The sequence below is a fragment of the Pezoporus flaviventris genome, unplaced genomic scaffold, assembly GCF_033815535.1.
Source record: "Pezoporus flaviventris isolate CSIRO_AGI_PZ_B2104156 unplaced genomic scaffold, CSIRO_AGI_Pfla_v1 ptg000005l, whole genome shotgun sequence".
Taxonomy (NCBI): Eukaryota; Metazoa; Chordata; class Aves; order Psittaciformes; family Psittacidae; genus Pezoporus; species Pezoporus flaviventris.
Window position 1 is genome coordinate 12,699,174 of NW_026892553.1, and position 27,002 is coordinate 12,726,175.

Below are 27,002 nucleotides of genomic sequence, written 5' to 3' on the forward strand. Positions count from 1 at the left end.
TCTGGACTTAAGAATCTCCACACCTAGAGAAAATACGCTGCACTCTGACACTTCCATAAGCAAAGCAACTTTTCAAACAGCATACCCACAGAAAAGGTTTTTAATAATTTAATGAGACATGTTTTACGCATCCTTACTGGTGACAAATTGAGTCTGTATCCTTACTTATCTGACATTTTTATCCATTAGTAGTACATTAACTACTTCACGAACAAGGATTATCGGTGAAATTACCGAATCATTAGAAAGGGAATGTATTTGTCAAGGATTTTTTTCTTCAATTGGTGACATACAATACATTGTATCACAGTTGATAAATATTTATGTACTTAGTCAACTTACTTCATGATATATTTGGCTCGGTCTATAGTCTGAGCTTTAACTTTCACTAGAAGTGGGTGACTATTGTATGTGTCATTCTTCCATTGCCCATAAAGCCGGTACCTTGAAAGATTATAAAGGAAAAACAACTTTTAGGACTGACAATTCAGGAGACCACTTCCAAAGAATGGAAACAAATTGCTATACTCACCGGTACTGATACGGAAAAGTTTTGAACATTCCCCATAGTTCTTCAGACATGCATGCATTGCAGTCCATCAGAGAAAGAGATGGCAGTAAGACTTGATCAGTAATACTCAGCAGACAGCTAAACAGTATCTCCTGAGATAAAGACAAAAAACTCGAGGTAAGTATCAAGTAAGTGCATTAGAAGCAATGCTATGCAGATAATGAAGAAACTTAACATAAGTGTTAAGTGATAAAATACAAGTTTGCCACAAGATTAAGACTTCCTAAACAAAAACAAAGCAGAACAAACAAACAAACAAAAAAATCTAAAAAGGACTTAAATATTTCCTATCATAAATCTTTCATTAGATAATTCATGAGCCATATATACCGTCAATATTTTGACAATATAAGATACTTAAGCAAAGTTGCTGAAGTTTTCAGCAAGTTGCACTCACATTTTCAAAACAATTAAATCATTTTAAATCTATGTACCGTGGATGTGCACAAAGTGCAACAGGAGAAAATAGATTTTGGCAACTGCTTTCAATGTATTAAGGTATTTCTGCCACTACTTCCATTTTCAAAATTCGAGATTAAAGCCTGAAGGCTTTATTCATGTTCCCAAGACACAGCACCAACTTCCATGTTTTCAATATCCTATCCTCACCCCTTCTTAAGCATTTTTCTTCCCCATGGAGCTATGTTAGAATAATGCTAGCAGTGGGGGCAGAGGAGAACATTAACAAAAAAACTCAGACTGATTTTCTCTGCAATGACTCAGGAAGGCTGCAATGATTCATGACAAGTGAGAAATGGGAGAAATAAATAATAATGAAAATTGCATGAACTTCACATTGAAAACTTGCTTCTTGATTAAAAAACAAACAAAAAAAATACCAATTTGTTTTTGTAAGTTCGTTCTCAGCTGGACACCTGGGTTTCATTGTGACCAATCTTGGTAAGTCAATAAATTAGGAAGTTTAGAAAGAGCTAAATTAGCCAAGAAATTAAAAATAGCCATTGTACTATTAAACACCTCTCCTACTTCTCATTTCTCTTTTCTGTGCTTTTCCCCAGTAAACTCTTTAAGATACAAGGTGCCACCATGAAAAGCGTATTTAGAGAATACATAGCTGGAGGTACTCCAGTGGATTCTGAGCAAATAAGAAGTAGAATGCACTGGACTGAGAGAAAAAAGATTTGAGGAACGCAGGAATAAAAAATAAAAATAGAAAAAAGGACAGGAAAACAAAACAGAAGAAAACCCTGGGTGTGACCAACCTCAGTCACAATCTCGCATAAAAGCACCTTCCTCCAAAATAAACTCACCATTTTCTCTTTATCTTCTTGCTTGCTTCCATCAGACTGAAACTGTAACAAAAACAATCATGTTAATTGAAGCATAATTAATGGAGCAGTTACAGTTTCAGAACAAGGCTACCTCAGCAAAAGCATAAACCTGAAGGGCTACGTGCCTACTAAAAATCTAGCAGATCTGTCAGCATTGATTTTTTTAACAGAAATTTAAATAAGGGATGAAATACACCGCGAACATATATAGGGCCTTTTTACACTTTTGTTCAAAATAAGGTAATAACCAAAATAAAGGAAACTTATATAAGAAATACTGAATTTTCTTGCTGAAGAGAAGGGGAGGAAAAAAGCGCCCTAAGCATTCACCTTCTACCTAAAAACAAACCCCCCAGGACTTCCAACCCAATAATCAACAGCCACAGATTATTTTCCCCATCTTTCTTTCACAATAATACCCTCTAAAGCTTTTAGCCTTCATTACTAAATTACTTTATTTTCTCTCTCCTTGTTCCACTCCATAAAAAGCATATTTAGCTATCACACCAATAAGTGCACAATTATTTTAAAGGTACACTTGCACAGGAAAGCTGCACTGCTGCAATGTTAGTAGTCTAACTTTTAAACTACTGCACAGGTTAACTTACAGTCAAATTATCTCCAGTTATAAGTATTTCTATTGCGTGTTAAATGTAGTTTCATAACTAGAACATGCTGATGGCAATAATGCATTAAAAATAACTTTCCCTGGGTTACCTTAACCACTCTGTCATTGACGAATTTCTTCACAGTTCCAACCTAGAGCAAATAGCTAAAATGTTGCTCATTCTTGTCAGAAAAACATTAAACTATTATATTAATATATATATACAGTAAAACTGCACGAGACTCCTAAATTGCATGTATCCACAGAAACAAGGGCTTTCTCACAAACCTTCAGTATTTGAACTTAATGACAAAGTAGTCTTAATAGTCTGCTGACAGCAAGAAAATCAATTACTCCCTTATGATTTCCAAATTAGCCGCACTGTCAGTGCAACATAGCATATCACTCAAATATCTATCTTCTCACAGGCCAGCAAGAAATAAGCATGCTATAAATCCAGATTATTACCCACTGGGAAATCTTATCATTCTGGATGAGAAGATGCCGAGATACTACACCTCCTACAAAGATACGGAAGTATGGAAAGATGGAAATGCTTTAAGTTATTGTGGTTTTAATTACAAAGACTACTTGGAACTCAAACTTAGTGTAGCTTTTGCCCCCTTATCATGGCATCTTGGAACCTGATGAGAGCAAACTCTCTTGCCAAGATCTGTGAAGTTAAACAAAAAGATCTTCAATCCCAAGAACTACTTATGTTCTTTGCTCTGTAACATCACATACAGTTGGACATGAAAGCTTCCCCTCTAGTGGTACATAAATTTTGAATCCTCTATATTTGCTAGTTGTAGCTGAAATAAAACATAAATTCAAGAAAGAAAGATATAAAACTGAAAATCCCCCCTCCAGTACCATTTAGATCAACCAACCTCCCTGACTTCCAGTTTTAAGTTAAAGTAAAAAGCTAGGTAACAAAGTTATTTTTAAGTTGGGGAGCACATGTGTGCATCAGAAAAGCAGCAAAAGAAACCATTAGCCTCAGTCTGAGCTGCAGAGTATATTCTAAGGGAGTTCAGAATATAAACTGAACTTTCAGCCTTTGAAAACAGGTCCTGCTATCAACACTTCAACATATGCATGGTAAAAATACTATCAAAAGACAGCAACAGATCTCAGAATGCCATTTTATTTCTAAAGTTGGCAACCTGAGGCTTTATAGGGTGTTTCAGATCTCCACACTGAACTCATCCTTATTGGCATGCACGGATTTGTCCCTGACACAAGTGCAAGAACAGCAGCATTTTAACTGGCAGAACAGGGTGACACCCCACTAATTAAAGAGATGCAACATCTCCTGCTTCTCAAGTAACCCAACAGGTGGAATAGCAAGTACTATTTTAAATACTGGATGCATATTAGGTTATTGTTCCCCCATTGGCTACACTGTCAGTCTAATGATACAAAAGCTTCTATGCAATTACTATCAGATGTCTGTTGGGGTTTGGTTTTCTTTAAATATCCACATACAGTTAATGCTTTGAAAGATAAAGACCATAATGAAAAATTAATTATTATTAAATAGTCTTGGTTCTAAACCTTAAATGCCTTAGTTTGTTCATTAAAATGGTTTATGTTTATTGATCATAAAAACAATCAGTAATTAAAGTAAGTTTCTCCAAATTTGTTCTTAGTCAAAGAAATTTTCTGGTTTAGTATTTAAATATATACACTCGAGCATTTCTGAACATCAGATGAATTGGTATTTTTCAAGTTTTAACAAGCTGTTCTGTCATACCAACCTCCTTCATAAATGCTTTTCCAAGACGCACCACTTTTGCGAATAAAATGGGATCATGGGAAAGATGAGGACCAAGGTAACAAAGCATGTTGAACACTTCCTTTCTCAGGTCCTCAAAGCTGTCTGCTTGTTTTGGTGCTCTCTTGTTTGGCAAAGAGGAAATTGGTGACCCTTTAGCTCCTTTAGGTACACCAACTCTGAAAAATAAGATGTGCAGCATGTCACATGAAACAGAAGTGAAAGTTTTAGAAATGTATCAATATAGTTAGGCTTACGAGTGAATTCAGGCTTATAAAATACGTTTCCCCTACACAGCAACAGAACTTTACTTTTCACTTTACCTGCGGTACAGAGGTTCAACTGTAACATGTACAAGCTGACAAAGGGCAATTGCAATAGGCTTGTGTGAAGTAGCATAAAACGGGGGCATCTGATCCATAATACTTTGTGCGTGCTGCCAGTCACCAATTTTTAATAAAGCTTCCAATAAGCCAAGCTTTTGATTATCAGGAGGCTGAAAGATAACAATGAAAGAGCTTTTCATATACTCATACAGTAGTCTCAATATTTCTCCTTAAGCATTATGCAGCTGTAATCCATAGCTAGAGAAAAAACACCCTAGTATTTTAACTACATAGTAAAATATATATATATAAAAAATAAAATTCAGCTAGGCATTCAGACAATAAGTACACTTCTAAAGCAATAATAAACCAGTCTACATAAAATCCAACATCTGGATCAAAGAAAAAAGTTAAAAATAAAGTTCAAAACAGAAGTTTATAAAGTTGCCTGTGACATTTTGAGAAGTACATGATTAGAACATAGGTCATTCTATTGCAGTTTATTTCTTCACACGGAATTTTAAGGACAATATAAGCATTTAGGAATCCTTTGTGTTCTGGATTTAAAAGCACAAATTTGTCTTGGAAAGACAGATATAAAAAAGTAAGAAAAAGAAAAAGCTCTTCTGAAACATGCTCTCCAACAGCATAAGCAGGTATGGCACATAAAGAGTCAGTCTGGAACTGCTGACCAATCTAGTCACGCTGCTGAGTTCTGCGACTTCTCAGGTATTTCCCTATTATTTGATTATGTCAAATGCACCTTAGAATGCAAAAGTAGATAATGCATTTTACTGTACTAAACTACTGGAGTCATGAGACAACAATAAATTTTAACCACACAAAATAAGCACTTTATGAATTTATAAAAGTCAATAATCATTAAACACTATTTTATCTGGGCATTTATTCCATGATACTGTACCAAAAATTGTACATTAAAACTGGACACAAAGTGCTCAATTTAAGACTGTCAACAGATTTCACATTAGTTACTCTAACTGCTATGAATTGCACAGGGAATCACATACAAAAATACTAACACAGAAACAAGTTTTTCAAGAAACTGCATGCATTGTGTAAGCGTGTAAAGAGTCTCAAAAATTGTTTCTGTTAAGCACAGCTCTCCATTTTCCCATCTCACAGGCCCAGACTTTGTTACTTGTCATTGTAATCCTTCAGAAAAATGTTGCAGTTTCTCCTACAGCTTAAGATTCCCTAGTTCTTAATTCTAAATAAGATGTTTTGAGCAGTACTTTGACTCTCAAATGAAAATGACAAAAGATGACAACAGAAAGGCTGCTAAGAGATTAAATAATTTTGGTTTTAAAGTAAGACTTGGACACACAGAAACAAATCAGACCTAGAGCAACATGAACAACACATGACACAGTAGCGCCTTAAATAAAGGGTATACATTTACACATACATAGATACAGATTAAATGGAAAGCACAGCTGACAGTTACAATTTAAAATGTTCAGTTCAAACCTTTTTCTACAATGCAGCATAATCATACCAGCATTCCTAAGCCTGGCAATTCTTCATGTCCCAATTCTTGACTGGGAGAAATAAGGAATAAACTCTCAGTAATGTGCTTATTTTTAAGAAATCAACTAGGATTATAGTATTATGGCTCCTAGAAAACACAGTTGTTAAAGATTGTGAAGTGTATCAGTGCCAAGAGATACTTAGTTTAGCTAATACAACAAAAAGGGAGGAAATAATTAACCATTGAAACAAGAACATTAAAACCTAGAGAAATACAGAACAAACCCCAAACCATGCATTTCTGCATATTCAATATAATGGAAGAGGACAGGCACAAGCCTTCCAAAAAATACACACGTGTCTGGTTTCCTTTCCAATAAAAATATTTTAAATTATTTAAAACTAAACATAATTGCTATGAAAACACTTTTACATTTATCTGAAACATTCACAGACACGCACCTTTTCGGTTTTTTCCTCCTCTTTTTCTTTTTCCTTCTCCTTTTCCTCAGTTTTTTCCGAGGATAAGACCACCATTGTAAGCTTCCTGACAATTTGCTTAGCTTCCATGATCTCTCGCTTGTGTTCCTCAACAATGGCATTATCCCCAGGAAGAAGCTAAAAAAAAAAAAGCAAAAAACAAACCAAACATTGTATCTGAAAATTTAAGTTCTGCTACTTCGGATCACTTGAAGCCGAAGTTTGGCTTTCCTTGTTACTAGTAAAATAAACTCACTGCCTGGAAGATTCCTTCCCTTGTCACCATCATCGCAACAAAGTGGTATATAATTAAGGCTATTCCAAAAATCAAGGAGTCATGAGAAGTAATACCATTCTACTTCCTCACAACCATTACCTGTGTAAGCTCTCCTTCCCCTCTCCAACTTATCATCCAGTTGTAGCTAGATAGTGACAACTGCACACATACGTGATGGTAACATTTACAAAATTCAGTGTCTTAAAACAGTGAATATTCAAAGACATAAGTTTTCACTTCCTCTTCTAAAGGGAAAAAAAAAAAAATCATCACCAAAGAAAACCAGGTAACCTACTTAAACACACATTTTGACTACGCCTTTATTTTAAAGGAATGCTATTTAAAGCTTACCAAATTTCCTACTTATCAGCAATGTGGGTTACACACATGTAACATTTGTTTCTTAAAAGCCATCTTACATTAAGAGATACCTAGTATGATAAAACCTCAGCAGTCTTGTACTTGAGAATGATCAGCATGAGGAATATAACCCTATATTCACAAATTAAAAGGTCAAGTTGTGAAACAGAAGGAAATCTCTTTTGCTGACAAAACTAAATATTGATTTGATTCCTAAATTCATACTCAAACTTTAACTGCAAGTAATCAAAACTTACTGTAGAGTTATGACCTCTTTGATACAGTAATCTTCTCCTTCGTTGATTTTAACAAGGGAAAATTTCTACTTTTTTTTGCCACCCGAACTGACAGTAGAAAGACTAAGCATCACCTTCTTCAGAGAAGGGATAGTAGAATTCCCCAATTTCACAGAAATTCAGGGAAGAAGGAATCCCTCTTAGAAAAGTAAAAGGTTTAAAGAGCTATGCTCTTCTCATTTGAAAACATAGGTAACCTACTGATGTTCACCAATAAATACCTAGTATGTCATTTCAAGGGGCAAATCACAGGACACAATATGTACTATATGTGGCTGTGTGCATATAAACACAGAGAACAATTCTTACAGGCTTGCAAGGGGAAGGGAGGGCAGGGCAGAGGTGGGGAGAACATTGCTGATACAAATGATAATGCTGGCAGCTGCTATTGCATAGGAGCTGCACGATATATACCATTTAAGACTTAACACCTACATGCTAACAATTTTCTTGAAACCCGCATAGCAAGTTAAATTAAGCCTGAACTGAAGAGATAAAAAATGCCATTGAAAACATGCAAAGAGACAAAAACTGACCGAAAATCAACATGACAAAGGTGAACAGCATAAGTTATGCAGGGACCATTATAGCTCCAAGACTGTCAGAAAACATGCTCCTAACTATAACAGGTCTGAGTTGAGACTGCACAGGCCACTCTAATTCCAAGTCTGAGCATGTCTTGTAAGATTACGAACATTCCTTAACAAACTAACATTATCATCACGCATTCCTCCCTCTACATCGATTATCTCAGACATGTACTCCTACTCCTGCTCCACCCAACATGTTCTTAGCCAAAGTACTCCTATGAAGCCAGAGACAGTTATTGACAGGTCTTATTGTGACTAATGCTACTGTCACGCAATTAATGGCATGACTACATTCCAAGTTTTCCATAGCTCATTTCATTGATTTCAGTCAAGAGTTAGAGTCTTTAAGTATCCATGGATATTCTGAAATTAAAAAAATCACGTGTATTGTAAAGTTATTTTTACAATTGTAGCATTTTCTTTACCATCTGCCAAATTAATATGTTGCTTAGGTTGGTAAGTGCCAGACTGGAGAGGGTATCTCCCTCTGATTAAGTCTGAACAAGTAATTCCATTTTCCTCTTCCAAATAGCAAATGGTCAAAACTCTTGTAAATGGGAGTGACAGGCCTATTCAGGAATATAAGAGGGCTTTTTTTTAAAACATCCTACTATTAAACTAAACCAAGACAGTTAGGAGCTGAGTATCCTACCACTTCTTCAGAAATTGATCTTGTAAAGCAAAACAGCCAAAGAGTCTGGTTCTTAAGGAACATTACTCACGCATTTCTCTCCTATTCAGGCAGGAGGTAAACAAAATGGAAGTTGCTACATAGATAATCCAAAGAAAGTGTATCAGCATTCATATTTCAGTGTGTGTTTATATGAATGCAACAGTAGAAAGTGCTGGAAATTTTAAAGGATATTAAGCATGCACATATACAAATATTGCATAGTATGCTCTGAATCTGAAGCTTTAGGGATCGGGTAAATTATCTGGCTTTTTAAAATTTTCTTAGTTTTGACATTTGAAAGAGTAGCACTGTCACTTACATGAACATAAAGGTCTTCCAAATCTATGAGATTATGTTGCAGGAGGACAGCAGCAACTCTGTATAAGGAAGAAGGCGTCTCACCACTTGGATCCTAAAAAGGACAAGATTGCAAAGTTAAGAAAAAAAACAGCAGTCAGATGACTGCAGGTCATGAAACAGAAAAGAAACTACTCAAAGTGTAGTTAAAAAATACATTAACTCATAGTCTTCCTTGTTATCATGTAACTGCTATTACTCCAAAGGCACTAGACTTAATTGTGATACACAATCAGAATGCTCAGAAAGAGATGTTCAACTACCTTCACATCTTATGGTGCTTGTATGCAATTCCTAAACATACATAAAAAAACCTCTTGAATATTTTAACAAGTATCAGCCATGACTCCCTTGCAAACACGCTTTTCATTTCTGGGGACAAGCCTTTTGCTTATAAGGTACAATATCTTCATTAATGCCAGTACTTATATAACTATACAAGCTATCTTGGAGAATCCTAAGCATTCTCCTGTAAAGTACATTATAGACTTCCACTCAAACCATAAAATTATTGCTTTCAATACTGGAATTTTGCACCTTAGAAAATAATTTTCATGTTAAAAAGTCTGCAGCCAAAATATGTTATCACTGACTGCAGTTCAACACTGAATATAACCAACCATGAAAACCAAAAACTGGGAACAGAGATACATTACCTGATAAAATTTGAATTTGAACCCAAGGATATGGCATAGAGTTTGAGGTTCACACATGTACATGTAAGATTCTATCAGTGGTACAAAGAAGTCATCATACTCGGGCCTGCACTCATAAACCTCTAGGATAATATCCAAAACTCTGTTAGGATCGAGGTTAAAACATCCTAGGGGAGAAAAACAGAGCATAAAAGCTTAACATTGCTATATTTCATGTTCATTCTGTTACTAAACCACAAATATATTAAAGTTAATTCTTTTCAGTTAAAACTGAGCCTGGAATTATCCACATTAAAATAATCTGGACCATCTGTAACTATAGCATCGACCACTTTGACTTATACTGAATATTGCGCTAAGCAAAGATAATAAACAGGATGTTCAATTCAGTTTACAGAAATAGAAATTGCCACCTTAATGCAAACACTTAAAAAGTAAAAACTCAACCTCAGTAATACCACGGTGCCAGCAAAAGGCACAGGTTTCTGCCTCTTACCTTGTGCTGCCACACATATTCATGCGGTTGTACACACCAGATAGCTAGAAATTATTTTACACCTCAGCAGGTGTTATAGTTTGAGGTAGAGCCTGATCCACCAGGTCATACTGTCCTGTGAATTCAGTGTTATTGCTAGTGTTAGGGAGAATGGTTTGTTTATTCTGAGGAGAGCAAAGGCAAGGATACAGATCAGGGAAGCCAATGTTGTAATTATACCTGTAGTTTACTATAGAAACTTTTCTACCAGAAGTCCAGGAGACATCCTCAAGACAGAAATATTACTTAGATCAAAAGAATCCACATCTAGACTATTTTTTTCATTGTGCCATGAGAAGTTTTTTCCAGGCATATTCACTATGCAGATATATAACTGCATCGGTCTTTCCTTCCCAAAAGCCATTTTGACTACACCAGGACCTACTGCAACTCAGTACTTTAAAAGAACTGACAATTTAGGGGAAGTATATTTGCGATTCCTAAAATTCCAGAATACAGAAAAATGCTTTGCTACAGAATTTCTCAAACTGAGTATTTTTTACTGTAGTAACTAGCAAAAGTATCCTCTTCTCTAGCTCTCTTCCAAAATAAATAGTATTACTACAGTCTCAGGCAAAGTTCTGGGACAGATGAGAAATTATCTTTTATTAAATAGTAGCACTGCCTTTGAATGTTACTGCACTGGCACCATATGAAATAGGATCTCATGAAAACATCAATATATTGTATAAAATTCTTTATTTAAAGAGGAAAGGTAAAACATGGGCCATAACATGTGTTTCCTGGTTTTAATGTATTACACACTTTGTTACATTCTCGCCAAGTCTCAACTTAGTAAATGTTCTTCCTTTATTTAATTTTGTTTGTGATTAGTCTATATTTCTACTTCTCATTTCTTTTTATAGTGAATACTCAATTCAACTTCTTGAAGACTGAAAGAATATTCGTGCACTGAGCCAAGTACTTTTAACAGCAAAAAGCATTACTTTGTTACACTGCAATCTGCCTGCTAGGAGATGGCAAACTCATCCACAAAAAATACTGAACCAAAATCACAACATACACATTTGAGGCTGTATATAAAATCAGTATCTAAAATAACTACACAACATTCCCAAAATTAACTTTGCCACAGAAACAGGAACTTTCAAATGTCATAATTCTGCCCAAGGTGATCTATAAATACATGTTACTGTCATACTACATGTTCATGTGACATACTATTTGATCCACAGATTATCTCAAAAAGTAGTCTAAAGTCATTTTCCGTAAGAAAAAGTCATAAGATCATGTAAGAAAACCACTGCCCAAATTCCTTACCTATTAAAGATTTGATATTTTCAAGGATTAGCTCACTAGTGATATTTCCAGATAAGTCTTGCCCCAGTTCTGCAATCAGCTTTGCATAACCTTCATTCTCCTCTCTCAATAAATTAAACTTCTGTTGCTTGTAACTGCAAATAAACAGAAATTAAACACTATTATGTACCATATGCCTAGTTGAAGCTTATTTATGATCTTAACATTAAATTTGTTGCACAAAATGCTAATTTTGAACACATTAAGATTTACATGAGCTATTGCAAAAATTATAGAATGCAGTACAAAGAATACCTGTGAGGTAGTCAGTAGTCTCCAAACAAATTCAGCTCTTCTATTTCAAATGCAGACGATTTAAAAGCAAAATCATGCTTATACTTGTAAAGCTTGTTCTTAGACACTATGCTGGAGAACTGCTCTGTAGCACTTAAAGACCTGGTCTAGTTTTAAGAGGTGTTCTTTAGATCAAAACATTGTCACACACAGAAAACTAACATACACCACAAAAACATATCCTGTGTTGCCACAACATAACATTTGTTTACTTATGAAAACAAATGCCTATGCTTAACTGACAGAACAGCAGTGATTAATTTTCTCATACTTTCAAGTTCCCATTTATCACAAATAAATATTTAATCTGCATACAGAATCACAATAGCAATAAGTGACATTTAAAAAAATTTTACATTTCTCAAGAGTCTGAAAATGCAGAGGGCTAATAAGGTTCTTCTGCCAATGATGAGTTTAAGTGTAACAAAACACATTTCCTATAATTACCCTTGACCCTCCTCACCCACTCCCCAAGCAACCCTTGCCCCGTAACTTACAATAGTTTTGTCTTTATTTTAACTGATTTCTGATTGAACTGCTGCGACTGCTTGATAAGTCCTAATGACTCCAGTGTCTCTGGATCTAAACGCTCCTTTAGGACAGTGTCAGATACAAGATACTAAAAAACATCAAAAACATACAAGTTTCTCAATTACAAAGACCTAGAAACCACATGATTATTACTCGTGCTATATATGTATTCTCACTACAACCACCAAGTTCAAATGTCATGATACACCATCATGATACATGCATTTTGCTTCAAACACAGAAGTAGACAAAATTGAGAAACTATTCAACTGAAATCAGAATGTTACAGTGGTAGATTTTTACATACAAGAGCACCTTGAAGAAACAAGCCCTAGGGTCTAACTGCTGGTAACAAAGTATCTATTGCATAGCATCTATTACCAACAGCTGCATATTTACAAAGCTTGTACCCATTCTCTCCCATATTCTGGGAGAAAATATTTTCATATGCTGAATTTTCATAAAAATCAAGCTCACTCCACGCGCTTAGGAACACCACTTCTAAAGACAGAGGAGGCTGCATAAAGGAGAAGTCAAATTCAAAACATACTTCAGAAGCAAAATTTCTGTTGAACTGACAAGGAAAAAATTAAGTTCTTTCATAACTCTTCAAAGAATCCAAAAGACAATTATACTATAGTACTCTACCACAACACTTGGAAGATGCATTTTTAAATTACTTGAGAATTTACTTTCTAGCAGTCTTTTCCTCAAAAAAGAGCAAATGTCAAAACTTCTTTGTTTTTCTTGTTGGATTTTGGCATATACTTTTACCAAAAGACTTTCTACATGCAACTTACCAAACAGGCTAATACCAGCTGGGTAAAGTGATCTCTCTTACTTTTTTCTTCTAAACAGCTAGTTTCAATATCTAGTATAAAAGAAGATGGAAAAAAGACATCATTACTTGTAGAACTTGTAAGAGTTTAGTCTTGTTATTACTATTCCAATAAATACTACTGATAACAGCGTGAATTAGCTTGTTCACAACATACTAGCTTCTTGCCACTTTCTGGCTACTCATCTACCTTGAAGTCTATATTAATACTTTGATGACAATTCTCACACATCGACAAGTCTCATGAAAAGGTAAAACAGAAACCAGAGGAATGCCACAATTATTTTTCCTGCCCTTCTCTCTGTTACAGAAAGTTAAGGGCAAGCATTTAAGAACCAATAATAAGCATGAAAGAAGAGAAAGATGAATTGCTGTGCCTTCACAGTAACAACCATTTACTGCCTGGTCTGCAGTCTTTTACTAGCTATGATTCTGCATTTCCATTCTTTTCTTTTGCATCACCAGCTACTGAATGAAATTCATAAACCCACTTCTATGGGACGCTAGCCCATAAAACAATGGCCAAGGAAGCACACCCAGCTAAAGCAGTTTAAAAAAAGCACATCATTACAGGACTTGAGGAGCTGCAAAAGGAGTGAAGAACTCAAGAATGCAGTCATTACAAAAACAAACAAAAAGCACAAAAGACAAACACACACAGCTTAAAAAACAAGTGTAATGCAGTGAATATCACATTACAAAAACTAATTATTATCAAAAGATGATACAAGTACACGGTATGAACATTTATGAAACAAAGTCAACATAATTTTGATATCACATGCAGCCACAGCACAGTACAGCACAGCCACGCTCCTCCTGACTAGGGAACAAACCGGGATCTGTGAGGAGCAGTGGCAAAGGGATTTGCTGTATTTTGTTAGAGACACACAGAACAAGACAAAAAGTGCAAGCATTTGAAAATCTGATCTGGGAAAAAATGCAGGATTAAATTGCTAAAAACATGAGAAAAACAGCTTTGGATCAACATTATTCTCATAATCCAGAAGTTATTACCAGAATAAGAAGTAAACACCTTTAAAGCCTGTTCAGTTGGCAGATAGTTATTTGGCAAATTATACCATTTGCCTTTAGATTTCTGAACAATTAGTACAAGCTCTGTTTCATCAGTGGTGACGGTACAGATAAAAATATTTACAGAACCCATTCTGAGAATAGAAGATCTACCTACCAGTAAGTCAGCTTTCATTTTAAATACTTATAAGAATAATAACAATGCTAAGTCACTGAGTCCATTAAACCAACATCCAACATGCTTACAAGCTAGCTCATTTAACTATTCTTAGCAGATCAACTTCCACTGCCTTTAATAGGTAAACTTCTAGAAACTGTAACAGAACACAGAAGGAACAGACAACATTAAGAACCAAGATACAGATACACTGAGGAAGAGCCAACACATATCTTGTAAAGAAGCCGTGCTTTATGGATTTAATCAAATCTCCTGAAGAATTCAACAAGCAAATGCACAAAGCATGTATCTGTCTCAATGCTGAAAGGAAGGGAACCCAGCTCACCTAATATGCAGAATACATCAGCTAGGATGGAAGGCATGTCTTCCCGAAATTCCTGAAAAAAGAAAGATCCCACTTAATTGATACAGAAATTCCAATATCACTTTTAAACAATTCTTATTTCATTACATAAAACACAGCTTCATCATACTAGAAGTTCAGATTAATAATGTACATCACTGGTAATTATATTAATTATTAATAATTCAGATCAATTAATAATGAAGAGGCTGAATTATTGAGTAATATCTAGCATAAGTGCTTTAGTAATTATTGGTATGTAATGAAGTAACATAACCTTTTAATGTGATTTCTAAGAGCATCTAGTGGCCAGGGATAAACTCCTCAGGTTACTTCCTGTTTCTCCAGCACAAGGGAACTCCCTGTCTGAAGGGCAGCACCTCCCTGTACAGCAAACTACATCTTCTCAGGCACCAAACAAACTGTGATTTCCTACCATGACTAAAGATCAAACATTATCAAATGCTGCCCCCACACTAACGTGCCCTTCAGCCTTCACTTCTCCCAAACCCAGTGAAGAAGTTTAAAAACCTAAAATGCTTATCTTAGAACAATTACTGCAAAATGTATATTCTTAATGTTCTATACACGTCAAAACAGCAATCTCTGAACTTCCAAAGAATAAATTATTTTTAGAAGGTGTTTTTCTTATTTCTTTTCCCTTTTTTTTTAAGAACACCAACATTTGGTAATCCTGGAAGTTGAGAGGAAGATATTCTTTTCCTTACCTTCTCTATTTATTCAAAGCATTGTAAGAAAAAACTTTTTCAAACAAAAAAATAAGGCAGTCACAGGTCTTTGACATCTCAACAGTAAAATGGCAGATGCGCATTGTTACACTGCAAGATGTAAAAAACCAGTAGGTGGCATTACAGACATGCTGCAAAAGCAAATGAAATCTATTTTTAGCATGCTAAAGACTTCAGACTTTATCTGCCCTGGAAAGATTACTTAATTTTTCATTTCTGCTAAAATGGATCTAACCCTCAGCACAAAAAGGAGGGAAAAAACTGACAGACTACATTTATTTCAAGTGCACACAAATGAAGAAAGGACAAAACCCACTTTTTAGACATGGAAAAACAAGTCTGTTGAGTATTATCCTGCTGGATTTTCATTCAGACTCTTATAACAAATTAAAAATTTAGGAAGTAAGCAATTATTACAAACAGATACCTACTATGACATCACCAAGAACATTGGAAGCTTGATCATGCTTTAAGTTTCCTCTGACGACATGGTATGCAAGCTCATACAGAGCTTGCTGGATATCTGTTGAAAGAAAACAGATGATTAAGGAACGTATTAGGTAATCCTTGGTCTAACTTAACACAACGTTTACAACAATGCTGTAGACTTCAGACACCCTGAAAGTAGAGAGAATGTGCTTTTCTTACCAGTGAGAAGGGGATTACTTCCTTACTGCTGATAGATTAAATTTGAGCGTCAGTACCTAAGGTATCATTCAAGCAGACAGTAAGAGATGATCCACTGTCCCTAGAGAGCTTATGGAACAACAGTAAAATGGGATGAAAAACTAGCCCTGCATATAACTTGAGTGTTAGCAGTTGCTTAACAGACACCTTTACCTTGTAATTAAAAAAAATAATATATTACACGTATTTTTTATGTGTATCTAATACATAGACAACATTACAGTATTTTTTCCTAATCATATCTCTCATCACAGATATGCTTTCAAAAACCATTTCTCTAGGAGAAAGTAATATTTAATTGGAGAAAAAATGCTTAACAAGGATTTTAATTGTTTTAAGGAAAGTCTCCCATGACTGAAGAACGCTGATTTACAGAAGCTTATATTAAGCTGAAATATGAAACAGAGGTACTGCATTTGAGAAAAAGCATGCAATGTTAAACGTAGTGACTGCAAAACCAACTATGGTAAACTTGTAAGGAATTGTTCTTAAATAATACATCACAGCTCTGCTATCCTTTTTAGTTTATGAAAAATAATAAGATCTCATAATTTCACCTTTCACATGCACCATGTGGTTCACTGAATAAACATACACAATGGGTATACAAGTTACAGATTTTAATGGCCTAAACCAAGTACTTAATAACTTGGTAACTGCAGACCTCTGCAGCTTCATTAAAAGCTTCTTTTAAATAAACAGGTTAATTTTAATTTTTACAGTACTTTTGCCAAAAGAACACATTGCGAGAGCAGGACTGGTTTAGACATCAATTCTATGCACAGCTCTACTGCTTTAAAGGCCAGTTCAAGAGTTGGTTACCGTGGTGCAGTATCCAATTTAATAATTAATGAAGAATCCAAACCAGCCATAAGTGCAGCCTCAGATGCCACCTCCACGTGGTTCTCCACATCGTGGAGAAGTTGTTAACACAGGTACATGGCCAGATCTGACCTGTCTCCATAAACTTGTGGTACCCTGGACTTCAGTAAAAGTTTTTCTGGAAAAGGGCAGAAATGCAACTGCCAGCACAGTTTTCAGAACTGGATCCAGGTCACATGGACTCAAAGAAATTCTTACCAGTCAGTATCTCTGCACCTCACTCCAGATTATCCGTATTGTCAGGTTTTTATCCAATCACCAGAAGCACTTCAACTACTCAATGATCTTAAGGGTCTTTTCCAACCTAAATGATTCTATGATGATTCTATTTCTACTGTCTATTAATTCCTCCAATATAGCCACTGCACATATCTATCTAGTCATTCCCATGGGATATTTTAGATCCTGACAGCAAGGACAAAGAAAGAAAGAAATCAGCACATAGAAATTATCAATCTCTTTCTAGAACAGAGAACAACTGGTGACCTTTCTTCACAAACTTTGGGAACAAAGACTTTGCTTTGCTGAAAAATAAATTCTTTCTACTTAACAGTATTACTTATAATTTACATTGAAACATTTTATCTTTTCTGCTATTATAATTGTCCATTATGATTATTTTAGCAAGAACCCAAAAAAACATCTAAACATCTGTGGTCTCAGTCATATGGAAGGATTTTTCCAACAGAATCTGCCAAGCAAACATTTTTCTTTAAACACTAAAGATTTCATAAAGTGAAAATTCAAACTTAATGACAGCAGTGATTTTCACTAAAAAAGGAGAAAAAGTCTGTAACTCAGGTGCTGTTATCAAAATTACTTTCTGCAGCATATAATCACACCTGGATACATTAGAATTCGTATATTTAACTTTCAGAATAAAATCCAGTTTTATGTTGAGCTTGCAAAATGGAATTCCATTTTCTACAGCACAGACCAAATACTGGATCTTACCATTACTTACTACCACCTAAGAAATCTCTCACCTGGGCATCTGAAGACAAAATGAGTTGTGGATGTTTGTATTGCCTTGCAATTTGCAGCATTCACCTGTAGCATACACTAATAGTCACCATACAGTAATGCTTCAGGCAGACCCACACAGTACTACCATCAACCGCTTCCAGGCTTTTTAGTTAATCAAAAGCAACCAAAAAAACCCACCCAACTTACCTCTGAAACCCATAGAATCATGGCTTTTGTTTTCACTGACTGCACGACATAACTGCACGCTGCAATAAAAAACACAGAAAAAAAAACTTTAAAAGTTGGATATTAGCCTACACACATAAATGTCTGGGGCTCGCTTTTTGTTGTTCTGGCTAAAATAACTTCCAATTTGGGCAGCTTAAATGACCAACCACATTTTGATTTTCATACAGTAAACACTAATTCACCGAAGTTAGAGCAAAGAAATAAATACAAGACTCCCAACAGATCTCATACATACATATCATATACTTAGAAAAAAAAATCTTCCTAATATCATACACAGCAAAACAAGAACATTCTAGTACACGAAAGGCAATTCTAGTACATGAAAGGAAGCACAGATGTGCTAGCATTAGCCTACTGTTGCTAACTAGCGAAGAAATGCTTCTCACAGAAATACCATGGCTATGATTACTTTCAAACTCTGGCCTGTAAAAACATTTAACATTAAGTAGGTGCATGATCTCCTGATGCAATGTTTTATCAACGGTAAGGCAGAATTTTATCTAACCTAGGGACAGCTAAGATAAACTAAGTCATTAAGGTAACCCATATAGGAAGCAAAGACCTGCCATGTTACATTGCCTTTAGTCACCCCTGAGGCTCCCCCAACCAAATTAGTTCACTGGATACCATACAGACTGTTTCATGAAATTATAGTTCTGTATGTTATAAAATAAATGCTCAAAGAGGAGGCTTCTCCACTACACTGACAGCTTAGAAAGACATACTTCCAAGTTATAAGGATTCTCCCCTCTCCTCTGCCGTTACTGTCACCCCAATGAAGACTCAAAAGCAGCTTCACATTTAAAAGCAACAGTATATTAAAAAAGCAGCAATTTACCTAGATTTATAACTAATACCAAAGAATATCTTAAGAATTTTCTTCATATTTGAAAATCTTCAACCAAAAGTTCCATATCTTTTTCATCAAGAAAGATTTGTGTAGAAACTGAAGACAGTTCTCAAAGCTGCACTGTATTTACATAAGATGGCAAGACTACAATTTCCTGTGGAAGTGATTTTGAAGCATGCTCTCAAGTAAGGTTTACCATGAAAAATAAGCAGTAGGAAAAGATTCTGTAGCAATCTATTACTCATTCTATTTGCATCCTATCCAGATATTATTACCTCTCCAGCAGGACTGTTCCAGTAATCAAAGGATTATAATTAGCAAATACAAGGTATAAGCACCCTACAATAACAACTGGAAAACGGGCAGTTTCACATATAGTGGAATCAGCAGAAACGTGCAAGCTCAGCAAAAAGCAACTGAAGGGCTAAGATGCTCTAAATGCTATTGAAGAAAACACAACATGTTTGGCAATAACCAGAAAAGAGACAGCAAAATAGGGAAATAGGTAATCTGTTTTCTTTTTCATGAACAGTATTTTAAAGAAGCAATTGATTTTTTCCCCCCACTGTCCCCAAAGAGCACATCAGTTTGAACCAAGTCAGATTTTATTAAATATTAATTATTACTTCTCTATAACGATGTTACCCTGTAAGCACTCATTTCCAAGGTCTGTATACAAATAACAGTCACGTGAAATATCTGATTCCAAAAATTTATCTACTCAGATGCACGCTTTGACCCCTGCACCATGACGTGCTATCATTAGCTAGATTACATGAGTAACAACCCTGTCTGCTTGAGCTGAAGTGTTCACTTAACTACATCCTAATACAAAATAAGTTTTAACCTCTTCCAATTCCCTTTCCAGCAATACTAAAGTAATACTATCAACTTCACGTACCTTTAAGACATACATTTGGCTGATAAATGTAACAAGAAACCCTATTTAAGATCAGTCTAAAAACAACTTGCTTTGCATGTGTACTTAACAGCCCCCCCCCCCCGAATTATTAAAAAGGGGGGTGGGGGGAGAGGTCAAAATATTAATTTTGTGGAAGTCTACATGGAAAAATATTGGTATTAAAAAAAGAGGATGCTGCTATAACTCTTTGGATCTAAATTAGTAATTCTCCTTAGATTCTTTCACACAGGTATGCTGTCTCCAAAGGAGGATGACCCTTTCTGAAGGTGCTGTCAGGCAGCACAGCTGAGCTGATTTAATTAATGGCTTCTTGCTGCAGAAACGGGACACATTCACCAACACTTCTTCCCTTCTTGGCTGACCTGTTCTAACCCTTATGTCAATTAAATCAGCTAAACTGACAAACCTGGTCAAAAACAAGTGTTCTACCAACTTCACACGTTGAAGCAAGCTTACCAGGAGGCCAGATAAGCACCAGAGCAGAGAGCGCCCTGGTGAATGAAGACAAGGCAGAAGTCCTCCCTTAGAGTACCAACAAGCTATGAGATTACTTCATCTAGTCTTAATTAAACACATCATAAATTAAAGTCATAATACTTGCATGTTCACAAGAATAAAAATGTCAGTATTTGGAAGATTAATCAATTCACAAAGAAAGCCACACCAATATTTTCCCCCTTAAGTGGCACCCAGAACAATGGAAATTTATCAGGTCCGCTTTTCAATTCAACAGACCCAGTCACCCCATTTGAAACTTTCATTAATCTTGTAGAGTTTGTTGCTGCAAGCTTCAGACAGAGTCCTCTCCTTCTCTAGTAAAACCTGTATCACTTCATCCAAAGATAAAGTGTGTAATACATGTAAAATACAACTCAAAAAAAATATGATAACCTAGAAAAAAATAATTATTAAAAAAATAGAGAATACTTTCTGACAACCAAAGTTTCAAAATTAATTTTTTTTGGACTAAGACAGGAGAGATTTGCTTCAATAACAAATTCTGAAGCAACGTTTTTGCAAGAAAGAGCCAACAACTGAACCTAACCCTACTTGTTCATACACAATATCCTATATCCTCCATTACACTCCCACACACATAGCATATGCCAGTAATTATCACAAAGGGCATGTGCCTGCAAACATTTAACTATATGCATAATTCAACCGTGTGTAGTTCCCTACTTGAGGTGAAGTACAAATCAATTTCATTTAGCAGCCAGGATGGCAAAAGTACAACTAAACTCTAATTTCCTGACTCTCAGGCCTTTAACTCAACACCGTGACATTCCTTGTACAAGTAAAGTAGCATGCAGAGACTGCTTGAAAGATCGAGTCCCAAAAACTCACATTCACAGAATATTAAACTTTTTCAGTTTATTTTGAAGCATAACATACCACATCAACTGCCAGCAAAGAACATTATTAGTCCTACTTCCCCACTAAAGAGTTCTCAATGTTAAATCTACCACAGAACAAGGTATCAGTCAAACGGTAAGTGCTTGGCATTGTGAGCATACTAGAAATGTCTATATGGGCTGCAGTCATAGGCTAGCATCTTATTGTGGAAGACCCTATATATAACAACATAATTTCACAACAGAGGACAGCATATGTACATGCAAATAGGTATAAAAGGAGTCTAGACTGATTAGCACAATAAGCAGTCACACAGATTCCAACAATCTCTACACAATATCTTTACTGTGATATCATGGTACCACAATATTTTGCAGTAGCAAAATAAATGCACATAATTTAATAAATTGTGTTTAGACAGAGATGGGTCTGAAAACATAAAAAATGAGAAATGACCACATCTTGACCAATTTATAGTTTTGGCAGCTAAGGACACTTGAAACTACAATATGATGTACATTTATGTATTTGTATTAGATATTACTGCACATCAGTAGCTGAATTAATTAAAATCACAGCATGTACAGTTTTAACAAGGTCTCTGAACAATTTCTACTAAGTCAATGCTCACTGTTACCCAAGCTCAATGATGCTGCCTTATTAATATTATGACACCCTTAAGACATGTACAAAATTCTTACCTTCTGGGTTTTGGATATTACTGTTATATCATAACAAACGGACCATATCAGCAAAAATAAAGTTCATTATTTTTCACAGTAAAAGATTTAAAACCAACTTCCTTACTGGATTTCTTTTAAAAAATCCTAGCAAACTTTTTCTCCTCTCCCCCCACAAGTAACAACATCTCCCACTGACTACAGCAACATTATAAATCCTGTTTGCTTTCAAGCATAAGCAGACCACTACCATAGCACTCAAAAAAAACCCCCAATATGCAGGGATCATCTTAAACATCCATTATTAATCACAGTAGAGACTGAACTGCCAAATAAAATCAAACCATTTACTTCTTTCAAAACAGTTTCACATTCCCCCAAAGCATAAAACTGCATTTTAAGTGACTAGAAACTGCTAAAATACTACCTCTGGCTGATCTAGTGAGATCACATAAGCCATTTCATACTCCAGGAAATCTTTTCCTTTTTTTTCCCTGCAAGACGTAATCTTTTTTTTCTGCTAATTATGAGGTTTGGTTTTTTTTTTCCTGTAATCCTCACTTTTCAACAAAGTTGGTATTTGTCTCCCTGTGAAGAAGCCCACCGCTTTGTTTAAAAACAAAACAACCCCCTCCACACAAGAGCGTATGTTCTCTGACTTCATGCAGGGGCTTTAGCAAACCAGGCTTACATAGAGTAAAACTTCTGTAAATTCTGTATTTGCTAGAAATGTCAGTTTTGTCCTTTCGCAGTATCCTTTCCCTCACAACTTTTCTAACTTATTTACCAATTAACACATTGTCCCACCTTTGGACCACAAGCCCTAAACACCGCAGTTGTGGCCTAGACAATTTATTATCCTGGGCCTATCTATATTAGATGAATAATTCAAGAAAAATAAAAAATAAAATTACAATTGTACAACTCTTAGTTTAAGTAACATTTACAAATATTTCATGAGTTTCCTTTTGTAAAGAGAGCATCGCGATTTTACTTTCCACCAGTAAAACAGCAGACAGAAAATCTTGGAAAAAGAAACACAAAGCTATGCACTGAAGATTTATCCCAAAAAAATAGTTTCCTACAAAGTTCTCTAGATTTAGGCTGCAGATACACTGCTTTGCATCTAGGAAGGAAGTCTGTACATATTCCAGATGCTTCTAAAGTTACCACTGCAAAATCCAACAACTGTTATCCAGGCACAATCACATTTCTTCTAAAATGTATGGCCTCTTTTGCAAGCTACTTCAAATCATGCCTGGAACTGCATTTAAGCAGTATTCCCATTGAAGTATAAATGCCACAGACACAGGAATTTAGCCTACTGCTTTGTTTTACTGGTCCCACAGCAGATTAAAACTTTCTTCCCATTACAGTTAAGAACTGCTCTAAGAGGAGGGGAGAAACGTAAAATACTAGCATGGTCAAAAGCCAATGTAACTTGCCTGTTACACAGTTAAAAGTCGCAAGAATTCAATGCAAACTATGCAGCTGCCATTATATGATCAACTATGATATTTCTGTTCTCGTGCATACACCATGCAATCTCAGTGGTCATAACAGCACAAGTTACAAAAACCATAATCATATGTGACTAATTCAGTTAAAAATTTCTTAATGGGCATTACAGAAAAGCTAGTCGTGCATCTACATGTATATAAAGTTATGTATAAGACAATCTGTTTTATTATAGTTATTTGTGCACTTCTGTAAGGTATCCGTATACATTTGTATGTTTCCTCATTTGTTATTGACACAGAAATTCCTAAATACTCACATTCAATAAAAAGTCTTTTATTGAATAAATATTGCCATGCCAGATGCAAATTCAGTTACTGTCATGAAATCTTAAATAGGAGATTAAAAAAAAGCAATGCAAACCTCAGCATGGTTTGGAGGATGGCTCCTGAACACTTCTATTATTGTTGCAAACGCAGATACAAAAGAGATTTTCATCGGCCTTGTATCACATTAAAACACGTTAACCTTACATGTTAATGTAATGGTTCTAGCACAACTGAAAAGTCAAAAAGGGCATGTCTGTAAAGGGGGGCTCCTTCACTACAAAATGGAAGTTCTGGGAAGAACTGTGTTTTGTGCACGGAGCCTCTACAGCCTCTTCTCTACTCACTACCTCTTTCTTTCTTCATGTAGAGGGAAGATCACTACCACAGCTGCACAACCTTTTAAAACAGGTGAACAAAATAAAATAAGAAAATATGAGCACCAAGAAGCATTTCTCAAAATGATTCCCCAACCACCCATATTTGAAACTGTAGGGTTTTTAACTACAACAAAGGAACATGGAATGGAACAACTCCCTGAACAGAGGTACTACTGAAACACACCACAGTTAATGAACCTGCTAAGTTAAAAGTGCTTAAAACAGATACACAGAAGGCCCCAAAAGGGAAAGCTTTTAGCACACCTGGATTGATTTGTGAAGCTATAACCAGACCCCTCAGTGCACAAAGATTACCTTCCAGGGCAAACAGGAACGACTAGGATCCTACCTTGCCAGAATGAAAGAATAACGTGCTAGTACTCACACAATAAGTATAAAAGTGAGAACGGGGGCTGGGACCTCTGCTAGAAAGGCCTGAATCGCGGAGCTAGCGAAATAAAAACAAGTCACGCTCCATGTTACCCCGGGTGGGTAGCTAAAGAGGAGTCCAACGCCCGATAAACCTGACCCAGAGCCGGGAAGGGGACGATCGGGGCGCAATCAACGGGCGCCAGGACAGCAGGCCCAGCTACGGGGGACGAGCTTCGGCGGAGGTCGTTAGCAACCGACAAAGAAGGCCGAGCCGTATAAGAGAGGGCCTAAGACTTCCGCCCGACCCGGGTTTCGACCCTCAGCCCCGACAGCAAGGACGCAGCCCCAAGCAACGACCTCCCCGCCCGATCCTACCTCTTCGCCGCCCCCCCCCACCAGCCTCCCTCGGCCAGTGAAGGCCCAGGCTCCCCCTTGCTCCCGCAGGTCAGCGGCCTGCGGAGCCCCATCACCCCTCCCGCACTACGGCCCCACACTCACAACTCGTTCTTGCCCCCTTTCTCCCAGTTCTTTATCCACTCGGCAGGGAGCAGCGCCGCCATCTTCCCCGTGTGGCGCCGAGAGCCCGGATGGTGGAGCCGTGAGCCCGGGTCAGAGGGGACGCAACAGCTCGCGAGGCACGACGGTACGCGAATGCGCCGTACCCTGGGAGACGACGGGCGACGTTCCACCGCGCATGCGCCTCGGAACCGTGTAAAGCCCGCCGTGCGGGCAGCCCGCCTAAGCAGCGCGGGCCCGCCTCGGTTAGCACCCGGGTAGCGGCTCTGGTCGTGCGACGTCCCGCGGAGCCCCTCGGGGCACCGGGAGCCGCGGATGGGGGCAGCCCGACCTGCGGATGAAGCTGCTGAGGTTGGGGGAACCTCCCCAGTCACGTCAGGCAGCTCCCTTCAGGTAGATAAAAACGCTGTGAGCAGAGGTTTCTACACCTGTAAAAACGGTTCAGGAAATACGCTGAGGGAGCTTGAGTGTGTTTAGATGTGTTTAACGCATATGTGACACGAAGCATGGGTTTTATTTCAGTCCATTAGAAGGACGTTCATTGACAGTTAACAGTTAAAAACCAACCCATTACTGTTTGACCCCTGAGCTTGTGATCCAGATTCCATCGCTGTTGTTTGAAAGCAGCAAGAGCTTTTAAAAACTAAAACCGGATTTTATAATAGGGATAAAGCTCTGTGCTTTCTCCAAAACTATGTGCCACTTTGCATCACTGTTCCCTAAAAAGCACTCCAAAAATGTGAGCTGCATGAACCCTGCAGCTGAAGAGCCTCTGTGTAGGTCTGAGTTGGCCGGGATCACAAGCTGTGATCTCTGTGCGTCCTCTGTTCATCCACTGCCTTTGAATAACACAAAGCTGAAAACACACCAACTCGTTCGGATGTTGCCTTCCCGCATAAGCAACGTCCTCTAATTCATAGGGACCCAAAGCATGGCAGCATGGAAGCAGCACGTAGCTTCATGCGGGTGTGTGAGCAGCACAAGTGTTGCAGTAACTGACCAACAGAGCTAATACACGAAACCACAACTTAAAGATAGGAATTTAAAAGAAGTAAAGGCAATTGTGTGATTTGCAGAACATCTTGCCCCTTAAACTCCCCTGGCCCTCACTAGGCCTTCAGGATTATTTTGTTATCCAAGTTCTGCATATTTGGAAAGCGTTAAGCGAAGTGGTGCAGGGCGAGGGGGTGACACATATGTTCTGTTGTAAGTAACTGGACGTACAAAATATACAACTCTAGTACTTTAACATTCTGAGACCCGTCTGTGATGATGAACCACCTCAGCACCCGTTGTGAACCCTGTGCAAGGCAGAGTGGTTTGATCTTTCAAAACAAAAAGCAGATTTTCTTCATCTTTTATCTCAGCATTTTTACCAATAAATAAATTTAGTTTCTCAATTGAAATTTACATATTACTTTGAAAAGTAAACCAGACATGCTAGTATTATTTTAATAAATTGTCTGCTAAATTCATTAAATTGGTACATTTAGTAAATTCAGTAAGGTTTTTTTTTTACTAAAATTAGCTAAAAAAATGTGTTAGTGATAATTATTATGACAAATCTAAACTGTCTCTAATTATATGTTAGCCTTTCTTGGTCAATTTTAACATGGTCACACTAATGTAACATCTCAGTGAGGTGATTTTTTATTAAATAAGAAACCTAAAACTGCAAGTAAACCTTTCTTTGATTATATCACATTATTTATTGTATTGCAGCCTCCAACAGCAATTCAGTGTATCAATGATACACTGATGTTTGAAGCTTGATATTTT

The 27,002-nt window shown here is 36.7% G+C and overlaps 1 protein-coding gene across 1 annotated transcript in view; it reads right to left on the reverse strand.

The window, feature by feature from the left end:
- The window catches only part of THOC2 (THO complex subunit 2), a 50,218-nt gene extending 24,851 nt beyond the window's left edge, over positions 1-25,367 (reverse strand). The window contains exons 1-15 of the mRNA XM_061446112.1: positions 25,206-25,367; positions 18,319-18,377; positions 16,008-16,099; positions 14,810-14,861; positions 13,234-13,304; positions 12,400-12,521; positions 11,570-11,703; positions 9,754-9,920; positions 9,060-9,152; positions 6,527-6,682; positions 4,571-4,743; positions 4,231-4,426; positions 1,843-1,884; positions 533-663; positions 343-444 (exon numbers count right to left, since the gene is read on the reverse strand). Coding sequence (XP_061302096.1) covers positions 343-444; positions 533-663; positions 1,843-1,884; positions 4,231-4,426; positions 4,571-4,743; positions 6,527-6,682; positions 9,060-9,152; positions 9,754-9,920; positions 11,570-11,703; positions 12,400-12,521; positions 13,234-13,304; positions 14,810-14,861; positions 16,008-16,099; positions 18,319-18,377; positions 25,206-25,267 — 1,652 coding nt within the window. The 5' untranslated portion in view covers positions 25,268-25,367. The remainder of the gene's footprint in view (positions 1-342; positions 445-532; positions 664-1,842; positions 1,885-4,230; positions 4,427-4,570; positions 4,744-6,526; positions 6,683-9,059; positions 9,153-9,753; positions 9,921-11,569; positions 11,704-12,399; positions 12,522-13,233; positions 13,305-14,809; positions 14,862-16,007; positions 16,100-18,318; positions 18,378-25,205) is intronic.
- Positions 25,368-27,002: the final 1,635 nt, after the last annotated feature.